Raw genomic sequence first — 10,943 nt, forward strand, 5'->3', positions numbered from 1 at the left:
TCACATCGTTTCACTACTTTGAGGTGATGCACACACTAGATAACGAGCGTGAGGTCGTGCCAACTGTTTAGACCCTTAGGGGTATTATTGTATTTTGGAAAGTATTACTATGTTTTGGGCTGGATGCCATATTTGGGCCTCGTGCCAACTGTTTGGACCCTTAGGGGTTTTCTTTACTGAAATTCCTCGCTGTTTTAATTTGATAACTGTACTCAGTCATGCTATGTTTTACTAATTTCATAACTCAGTCTTATTTACTCCGTTTTGATAAAATGATATTTCGACTAAGCATCCTATTTTACTGTAGCCCGAGTGGCTTGAGAGGTTTCTGACTGAGTGAGGCTGAGGGCTTGTGTTGTGAGGATATCATGGGATCAGGCTACGCGCCGCATCATGTTGTAATGATTTGCTATATATGAGAGGCCGAGGGCCTGATTTATTATGCCACGAGGTGACTTGTTATGTGAGGACGAGGGCCTGATTGATTATGCTATGAGATGACTTGTTATAGCACTTAGGCTTTAGGAGCCCCTCCGGAGTCTAAACACTCCCAGTGAGCGCGAGTACCCAGTGTGAGTGATGTGATGTTGTCCGAGGGGCTGTTTTTGATTTATGTTGTTGCCCGAGGGGCTGATTACGAGTGATTGTGAGGTAGCCCGAGCGGCTGGTTCTGTTGATATTTTGCCCGAGGGGCTGTATATGAGTGAGTTTTTGCCCGAGAGGCCGACTATGTTTTCATCATTTCTACTCACTATTTCATCATTTGTTTGAAAACTGCTAAAAGATATTTTAAATGGATTTTTACACATCTTCAAATAATTTCTACCGAAAACTGGATTTTTAACGAAATGATTTGATATATATACTGTTTTAGAAACACACTGTACTTACTATGGTATTATGACGTGGATTATGTATTTTCTTACTGCTTAGTCTTTATTTACTCTTATTACTTACTGAGTTGGCGTACTCACATTACTCCCCGCACCTTGTGTACAGATTCAGGTATTTTTGAACCCGGTAGCGGGTGTTGATTACTTAGTGGTAGGTTCATCGGAGTTAGCAAGGTAGCGGCCCAGCGTTCGTAGCCCTGCTCTCTTTCCTTTTATCTTTCCTAGACTGTTTTTAGTATATTTTTAGAACTCTTCGTTGTATTCAGATCTTAGTAGATGCTCGTGACTTGTGACACCCCAATGTCGGGTTTGTGTATTCATTCCGCACTGGTTATTTAGACTTATATTATGAGATTTCTTGTTAATTAATGACTTAAAAATGACCTTTATAGAATAATGGTTTGATTCGGGTATTGTGTCAGCTGACTTAGTTTCACGATAGGTGCCATCACGATCGGGTCGTGACAATTATCATCGTGCTTCACCTCCATTCTACGAGTATACTCGACGTCCTAAAAGTAACGCTAAACAACCTAGTGAGCATTCCAAGCCTTTTCTGCCCGCAGTCTTTCAAAATTCTACAGGGATCTCGTCTGAACCGGTCGCTCTTCTCTTGGTTATTCTACGCAATACCCCCTAAACCTTCTCAGCCTATATGCTCTTATAATACCCAAAACCACGATAACTCTTGGAGTTCTCCAAATCACCCAATATGATATTTCTGTCCCCCTCTTCATTCAAGAGTTTATGGATATATGTCTGCCATCTCTATCTAATATGTGTCTCTTCTACCAATACTTTACCTTCCTAGCCTTTGATGCACTTCACTTAGTCTAATCATGGGCCTTCATCTCTCTCGCCTTGGCTAACCTGTATATCTTCTTGTCCCCACCTTTGGCCTCAAATTCTTCATAAAAACGTCCAAACGCCGTTGGTTTGGCTGCCATAACCGCTAATTCCATCTCCTTCTTCGCCACATTATATCACTTTATATTCGTCCCTTTCTCTTGCTCGTCTTTGCTCTCCATTAACTTCAAGTATGCTGCCTTGTTAGTTTTTACTTTACCTTGGACCTCTCCATTTTACCACCGTTTTCCTCTGTGTCCACTAAATTAATGTAGCCCTTCGAGACCCCTAATTTACATCTCTCTAGCTGTGTCCCTGATACAAGTCAATGTCCTTGTAAACATACTATTCGTGTTCCCACTACTCTTCTCTATATTCCTCAGCTTCTATCCCAACTCCCGGGGTTTGTCCTTAGACAAGGCTCCCCACTTGATCTTAGGTTGATCATACACAACCCTCATTATTCAAATATAAAGCGTGAAATTCTTTTTCATTTCAACATGAATTTAATGCATACATACATACTCACACGTATAATGTTTTGTAAATATTAGATCCTATCTACTCTTAAGCATTTTTCTTCTTTATCCCCAATATTACATGGATGCGATTTACACATTCTATTTTCTATTTAAGTGGGGGCATCAATTTTGCGTGAAGCCTTAGCAGAAAAGGAAAAAAGGATGGAATATAATCTTCATATATTTATTCCATTCTCCAAATGAAGCACACAACATCATTTGCTGCAATTGTCATATAGGAGGAAAGTGACACAAGTCCCTTGAAACTATCTAAAAGCTATTATAAACAGCATTGATATACCTCTTATCACCTTCATCAACTGATTCGATATGTTTCTCAAGTCTCATGCATGATTACCGTTTCATTCAATTAAACGACACTAAGATTTTAAATAACGACGATAATGACAATATTAATATCAACGATACAAGTTTTTCAAAGAACACGTTTATTCCGATTACTAAGTTGCTAGACGTATGCCAGTGATTAAATTACATGGAAATATTTAGTCTTTTGCATGCCACTGAATAGTAGCATGCATGCAACCATTCGCGTCTTAGATATTCTCTTCTATCATATATAGTAGAACTATTATTGGTGTGGCAAAGCTTTCCTTTAATTTAGATTTTGCAAGAAAAAAAGTTACGTTATTGCTCAATTTAATTTGAACTATTTGCTTCTCATGCCGTATATAATCTATAAATTAAAATTATATACATTAACGATATAAATAAAATTAACATCTTAATTAGTTCATTATATATTTAAAACAAGTTATTGACTGCATTTTTAATAAGTTACTGCATCTATCTTCCCATCAATTAAATGAGCGCCAAAAGAAAAAAGATACGGTAAGAGAGTAAAAACATCACCATTAACGTACAAAATTTGATGTATAAGCACATGACTAACAACTGTATATGTTGAAATGTAAGAAATTAAACAACAAGTCAACAACGACTAAATTAGGAATTATTTAGGCAGAAAAATAACTAGAAGCCAGTACTACTATTAATTAATAAAAACTGAGATTTATTCGCAAAAGAGATCACAGCTTACATAACAAAACGAGAAGCTGAGGTAGAAGTGAACACATTATTTATCACTCCATAATTATATAGCTAGTTAGCTGAAGAAAATTGCAGCACAACGCTACGCACTCTTACTTTACACCCACACATACACACACTCTTTTTCTTTTCTTTTTGTTGCCAAAAGTAACTAATTAATGTCCACCTCTAGCTTATATTATTATTATTGTTATTGAAGTCGAGTATATATCGATTTTTATAAATTATTAATGAATTTAAACCCATAAAGCTCCAGCTCTTTTAAGCATTGGCTTTAAGGAGCGTTGAAGGTGAAGACTCATAACTTCACTTTCACCACCCACCAGTTCACCGCCGATAAAAACGGCGGGAACCGTAGGGTTACAGCCGAGCCTCGAAAGCGCCGCTTCGATTTCTCGGCCGCCTCTCTGCATCTCATCTAGCTCGTGAACTGCAGGGTGAACGCCGAGATCACAGAATAATGATTTAATTGTATGGCTCATACAACAACTACTCTTGCTGAAAATCACCACTGGCTTTTCAGCTACCATTCTGCTTACTCTCTCCATTTGGAAAATATTTAGGGTTTTGAACGTGAAAAAAGAGGGAGAAAATGTGGAAGGTTAAGGATATAGTGGAGTGAATGTTGTTTGAGGTTTTTAGCGACTTGTGGTTCTTTGTAGGGACGTTGAGTTTTGAGGTGAGGAAAAACGAAGGAACAATGAGATATTTATAGAATTCCTTAACGGTGTAGATTTGCTGAGGTTGCAAAAAAAAAAAAAAAAGGAATAAAGATTTGCTGAGGTTGCCAAAAAAGAAAATAGATTTGCTGAGGTTGCAAAAACAATTTTTATACACTTCACACTATCATAACAAGTGGAACTAATAATTTGAAAAATTAATAATGTAATGGTATTTACTTTTTCAGTGCATATATCTAAGTTAAATCCAATCCAAAAAAGTAATTCTGAAACTATTAATATTATTACACATGACAATAAATTGTATTGCTTTTTTTCTAAAAACAATATTGTAATTTAGGGTTGGCGTAAATATCCCATACTAATAAAAAAAGTGATTCGAAACTATTATATTAAATTTCCTTTTATTACACATCAACAACAACAACAACAACAACCACCCAATATAATCCCACAAGTGGGTTTAGGGAAGGTAGGATGTACCAACCTTACCCTTACCCTGAAAGGGCAGAGAGACTGTTTCCGATAGACCCTTGGCTATGACAATAAATTGTATTGTATTTCTTTTAAAAAAAATATTGTAATTTAGAGTGGGTGTAAATATAATGTACGAATAAATTTTTCCCCTTGTTAAGAAAATTTCCGTGAATCCTCAAGGAATGATAAGTAACTTTCACACTATTGGAAAGATATTTGGATAGGTTCCAAAATTTACATGAGATCACCAATTTTGATAGTGATGGATAATTTATGTTGGCACTACATTAAAAAAAAAGGTTTAATGTTGCACGATAACGATTCTTTGCATACGGAAATAGAGACGTGTCAATACTGCGGCTTTTCTCTTTTGCTTGATACGACAAATCATTAATTTAAATCACTTTACCCCATTTTTCTTTTATTATCAACTTAATTATTCTTGTTTATCAAAATAGTAATGTCGGTGCCCCATGACTTGACCCATCATCTTTTGTATGTTGCTTAATTTTGCTCCGAAATTAATTAATACTATTAATTTTTCCCATTATATATCTTTTTCTTAGAGGAATAGAAAGTGGACTACATGATGTTTTCTTTCCTTTTTTGGGTTTAAGATCTTTGATTGTAGTTAGCAAAATTAGAAGTTAGAAAGGGATGATTAGGGAATCGGGTCGGGTTAAGATAATCTTGTTTAAGTTTTGATCAGAGTAATTATTTAATTATGATTTATCTTTTTCCAGGAAGAATCTGCTGAGTTGGAGAGAGGGAAGTTGGATTTATCCAATTGGAAACTTTTTTGTGGTCCAACAAATAATGATTCGAATCCAATTCACCAACAAATATATGGAAATGCAAAAGGAAAGAATTTTTGTAATGACATTAATGACCACATGCTTAAATTGTTATTAAGATTATGTGTTTTTGTCTAATTTATATTTTGAAGTCAATATTTAAACAGATATGATTATGTTATCAAGCTTGTATATTCCAACAAAAACAATAAAAGCTTATTTTTAATTTTTATTTTGTATTGCAACTAATTGTTTGAATAACTTGAAATATTGGGAACAATTGCTGAAAACAATGTGTGTAAAGATATTCAGCTATATATAGTAAGCAAATTATGCATCGGTTAATAAATCGAAAAATTTACTAACAAGAAAAACTATAGTACATAACAAGGAGACAAACCTTGAGGTCCAGGATATTATCTTCAACTCCTTTTCATGCACATGTCAGTGCTAGTTACCAGATAAATTGATAAGTCGGACATTTCTTGAGCGACACATAATTAGGTTGATCGATGGTTTCTTGGTCACGACCAGTGTTTTCAAAGGCGTTATTGGGGCGAGTCCTGAGGCGGGGGCGCACTGCAAACGCACCAGGGCGATAGAAAAAGGCAAAGTTCTTTCGGGCGTACGCACTATACATTGGGGCAAAATGCACGCTTTCTTCTGGGACTTACGCCCTATGGAACTTAGCCAAATTAGGAACAATTTATACAATTCCCAATATTTTTTTCAACCCTTTCACTTTTACCCGCACAAGACTTACCAGAAGCAAATAAAAAAACCCTACGGTGTTGACTTCTCTGTTCACATTAAGTACACAACTCCAAAGGTATAACTTAATCTTTCTTATTACTTTTTTGATTTTTTTGTTTCTTTCTGCTTTATGCCCATCTACACTTCCTTTCCAAATAGTTTAAGTAGAGATTATCCATCCTTGAATCTGATTTTCTTGTTCTATTGTAATTGTATAATCGGTATTTCATAGATTCATATGTGGTTCTTCCAATTGTATGTGCTCCTAGCCTCCTACGGTAAAAAAATTTTACTGGTTGAGATTTAATATTCTTTTTGTATTTTAATCCAACAGTACTTTATTTGCTTGTTTGGAATTCTTAATCCAACGGTGCTTTACTGTAAAAATTTTACTTTATTTGCTTGTTTGAAATTCTTAATCCAACAGTACACTTAAGCCTATTCAAAGTTATTTGCCATGATTTGTGGGTATTGTCATGTTTGCTTCAGCTTTCTGTACCAATTTGATCCCAAATTCGTAATTTTTAAAGAACTAAAAGTATTCAGATTTATCTATTGTACAAAATTCAAATAACGAAATAAAGAAACGCAAAATTAGGAAACAAAAAATGTTCTCCCTTGGTAAAGGAATTTTATGAAATTTGAAGTTCAATAATGTTCTGTTGTATGTAGATTTTCTTCTAATAATTTACATGTTCTTATCTCACTTTACTTGTAGGTAAGCTAAAACGTTACAATGGATGAAGAGGGCTCTAAAAATGCAAGGAAAATAGATGTTGCATGGAAATATTCAATCATGATCCCAGATGAGAAATACTTCCGATGCAAGTTCTGTACTCAACAAATTAGCGGCACAATTAACAGATTGAAGCAACATTTAGCAGGCACCCACAAAGGGATAAAGCCTTGTCCGAAGGTACCGGATGAAGTAGCTGAAGAATGCAAGAAAGCATTACTAAAGCTTCAAAATGTAAAAATCATGAGAAAGGCTACTTTGGAAGAAATGCGAGTTGTTGCAACAGGAAGTGGTAACATGAATGGTGAATCAGGTTCTTCTCCAACTATGAGCAATTTGCCTCCAAAGGCTAGAGGTCCGCTGGATGATTTTGTTAGTACTCAAGCAAGACAAGCTACTTTGAACTCCAAATGGAAAAAAGAGGAAAGAAAAGAAGTTTGTCAGCGAATTGGTAGGTTTTTCTTCTCAAGTGGTATACCATTTAATGTTGCAAATGATCCGTACTATTTGTCAATGTTTGAAGGAGTTGCAAATTATGGTCCGGGTTTTGTACCTCCTTCAATGCATGAGCTAAGAACTTGGATACTAAAAGATGAAGTTACAAATATTAACAAGATGTTAGATGAACATAAGAAATCTTGAAGCAATATGGTTGTTCAATTATGTCCGATAGTTGGGCAGATGGAAAAAGTAGATGTTTTATCAACTTTCTAATTAATAGTCCCGCGGGTACTTTTTTTTGAGATCTATTGATGCATCAGACTCTATAAAAAGTGGTGAAATGCTTGCGTTGCATTTAAATAAGATCATAGATGAAGTTGGAGAAGAGAATGTTGTGCAGATAGTAACTGATAATGGTTTTAATTTTATTAATGCTGGAAAAAGAATAATGAAAACTAGGCCTCATATTTATTGGACTCCATGTGCAGCGCATTGGATTGACCTGTTAGGAAAATTAAAAATGCATCAAGACACACTTACAAAAGCAAAAGAAGTGGTGAGATTTATTTATGGACATACATGGGTGTTAGATTTAATGAGATCATTTACAAATAATCATGAACTTCTTCGTCCTGCTGTTACTTGCTTTGCTACAACATATCTCACACTTCAAAGCATTCAAAAGCAAAAACAAGCTCTTAGATCTATATTTTCTTCTGAAGCTTGGAATAAATCTGCTTGGGCTAAGAAACACGAGGGGGTGAAAGCGAGAGCCATAGTTCTGTTTGATCAAAAATTTTGGCCATATATTGCTTATTGTGTGAAAAGTGTTGCCCATTTAGTGAGTGTTTTGAGAGAAGTAGATTCAGAGGAAAAACCATGCATGGGATATTTGTATGATTTGATACATAGGGATAAGGAAAAAATAGCCTTGAATTGTGGATATACTGAAAACATATATGCTCCCATTTGGAAAAGAATTGATGATAGATGGACTCGCCAACTGTGTCGTCCACTTCATGTTGCAGGGTACTATTTGAATCCGCAATTGCGATTTGAGGAAAGATTTTCTATTAACTTTGAGGTCAAACAAAGTTTGTACCAATGTATGGAAAGAATGTTGGATTATGAAGAGGGATTTAAAGTGGATGTTCAGTTAGATTCATATGACCAATTGAAAGGGGATTTTGGATGTCAGATAGGTATGGATTCTAGGAAAGTGAGATCTCCTATGGATTGGTGGATATGCTTTGGCGGGAAGATTCCAGAGTTGACTAAATTTGCAATTCGTGTCTTGAGTCTCACTTGCAGCTCCTCGGGTTGTGAACGAAATTGGAGCACCTTCGAGTCGGTAAGCGTTTATACTTTTACATAAATTTTCTTATTGTTAGTTTGTTTATGATAGCTTAACTTAATGTAAGTTTTCTGATTTTTGCTAGATGATCGCTGCCGACTCGACACTACACTATGGTAGGAAGAGCGGATCGCAATAGCTTTTACCCGAATAGAGGTCCGGGGTCGAATTTTCACAGGGAGCTAGTAGTGGAGTTGTATTTTCTGTCTAGCCTAGAGTTGCGGTTGTGCTTCTAATGTCACTTCAAGCATCTTTTGAGTTTTTGTATTTATAACTACTATTATAAAACTATGGATTAAAGCTAGATTATGCTAGGAGAATATTGCTAAGTTATAATTAATGGGAAGGAAGAGCACTAGGGTCACCTTGGTGGCTAATTGACGGGTAGATATTACTTAGGTTCGATTGACTTATTTGGGGCTTATGCTATAACCGTTGCACAATTTTACCCACTCTCACACCTCTCGGTAGAGAGAGTGATTTTGCCCAACTGACTCTCTCGAGACCAATTGGGTTGGCAAATTAGACCAAGCAACTAGGGTTCAAGTAGGGTGATTACTCTCTCGAGATTTAACCTGTTAATTGGGACTATCATTTCTCATGAGTCCATCCCAATTCCTTGTTGTGTCAATTTTGAGGTCATAGACTCACTTTCTCAAGAAGAGTTAAACCCACAAAGCTTGAATCAGTGTTTGCAACCACCAATTCTAAATTAAATCATAAAATCAACCCAAATAACAAACACTCATAGTCAATCTAATCCTAGATGGCAACACCCATCAATTACCCACACTAGGGTTGAGCCACAACCCTAGCTAATGGATTTATCTACACATAATTAAAGAAGAAATTGAAGAAATAGATGAAGAACTGCACATATTAATTAATTACTAAGAAGAAAATACAATAATCTATTGTTAATGGGAAGAAAATATGCCAAAAATGGCTACAACACCAAGCGCAACTGTTCTTCTATTCTCATATCTGACCGCTCCCTTAAAAAAATAGTAAAATGTTCTATTTATACTAGGCTGGAAAAACTGGACAAAAATACCCCTGTAGGGTCAGTGCGAGCCGCACAAAATGGACCACGGCCGCACTGGCTCTTGGGCTTCAGTTGTTTGATGACTTGAACTGGGGGATGCGGACCGCGTGGGAGTGTACCACAGCCACGAAGGCAACTGGCGCGGTCTGCGCAGACGTGACCGCCGACCGCGTGAGGACAAATGCCCTTTGCTGAATCCTATGAACGCAGACCGCACAGAGCAGGAGTGCGGCCGCGCAACTTCTTTGCGGGCCGCGTGAATCCTACCGCGGCCGTGTGACCTTAAGCTTGAAAATGTCCAGTCTCTGAACCTCCTAGTGCGGCCGCGGTCATTGTTACGCGGTCCGCACTAGTCCCCTTTTTCTTCACTTCTCTTGGTCTTTGATACTTGAGCAGGTTTCACTCCTTTTTGAGCCGATCTTTGACATTTCGTCACTTTGTCAATCAACCCTGCAATCAAGCACAACTTGTGAGCATTTTGGGACTATTTTTGTATCAATTTATACTCAAAGCATAGGCAAGTAGGGACATAAACACTTTAAAATCCTAACTTATCACTAGATTCATACTAAGAAGAGAAATAGACTTGAGCATCATAGATTAAATGCTCTCGTTTATGTGAGGTACAATACTAGACTGAGAGAAAGGAGCATAAAAAGAAAATTGCAAAAGTTTGATCCAGTTCTAGTAGATGAAGTTGATTCTGATGATGAATGGATTACTGAAAAGGAAGATCCTTCTTGGCTTGATGAAGAGAATTTATATGATATTGATGTTGTTAGGACGGTGCCGCTTACACCATATTAGAATGATCTTACACATGAATCATTCACTGATGTTAGGAGTTTAAGAGATACAAGTGAATCGGGTCCCTCTAACAAAAAACAGAAATCATCAGGTAAGTTATAGTATTCTACTACTATTTTTATAAAGTTGTATGCTACCATCTGTTATGTCAAAATACTAACACTTTTACCTTTTGCTTTTCCTTTTATCTACAAAAAATTAGTGGAAGTCGAGGATGATGAAGGACTAGAAGATGTAGAAATTGATGAGACCCTCGTTTTTGATAGCGATTGATAGAGCAACTATATCTATGGCTAAAAACTGGTGATGAAGTCTTGCTAGGAGTTTAGAGAGGTGCTTGATATATTGGAACAGAATTGATATAGTATAACTTTTGTGCATTTGTGTTTTTTTTTTGCAAGATAGAGTACCGCTTGAGCTCTTAATTATGATACTTGTGTATCTCTAACCAAATTATTTTGTTTACACCAAATTACTATTTAATGTTTAATAGCAGAGTAAATGCAGTGTTAAGTGGTCTTTGTA

The 10,943-nt window shown here is 36.3% G+C and overlaps 2 protein-coding genes across 3 annotated transcripts; one reads left to right on the plus strand and one right to left on the minus strand.

Moving 5' to 3' along the window:
- Positions 1-3,567: 3,567 nt before the first annotated feature.
- LOC107787884 (monothiol glutaredoxin-S2-like) lies at positions 3,568-3,861 on the minus strand. Its single transcript, XM_016609499.2, has one exon. It carries the CDS (start codon positions 3,859-3,861, stop codon positions 3,568-3,570), a length of 294 nt encoding a protein of 97 aa, XP_016464985.2.
- A 1,854-nt stretch (positions 3,862-5,715) lies between these two features.
- LOC107826286 (uncharacterized) lies at positions 5,716-10,503 on the plus strand. 2 transcript variants are annotated; one of them, XM_075256766.1, is made up of 3 exons: positions 5,716-6,111; positions 6,754-8,563; positions 8,652-10,503. In XM_075256766.1, exons 2-3 carry the CDS (start codon positions 7,553-7,555, stop codon positions 8,703-8,705), a joined length of 1,065 nt encoding a protein of 354 aa, XP_075112867.1. In that variant the 5' UTR covers positions 5,716-6,111; positions 6,754-7,552; the 3' UTR covers positions 8,706-10,503. The 2 variants fall into 2 exon arrangements, with proteins under 2 accessions (XP_075112867.1, XP_075112868.1); XM_075256767.1 differs by having other exon boundaries at positions 5,723-6,111.
- Positions 10,504-10,943: the final 440 nt, after the last annotated feature.

This window comes from Nicotiana tabacum, chromosome 7, assembly GCF_000715075.1.
Source record: "Nicotiana tabacum cultivar K326 chromosome 7, ASM71507v2, whole genome shotgun sequence".
NCBI classification, from domain to species: Eukaryota; Viridiplantae; Streptophyta; class Magnoliopsida; order Solanales; family Solanaceae; genus Nicotiana; species Nicotiana tabacum.

What these genes read in the sequence shown, in the direction of transcription:
- LOC107787884 (XM_016609499.2), bottom strand. Translation starts at nt 3,861, where the DNA reads ATGGTAGCTGAAAAGCCAGTGGTGATTTTCAGCAAGAGTAGTTGTTGT.
- LOC107826286 (XM_075256766.1), top strand. Translation starts at nt 7,553, where the DNA reads ATGCTTGCGTTGCATTTAAATAAGATCATAGATGAAGTTGGAGAAGAG. An exon ending in ATTGGAGCACCTTCGAGTCG is followed by an intron (nt 8,564 to 8,651) that starts GTAAGCGTTTAT and finishes GATTTTTGCTAG; the next exon opens with ATGATCGCTGCCGACTCGAC.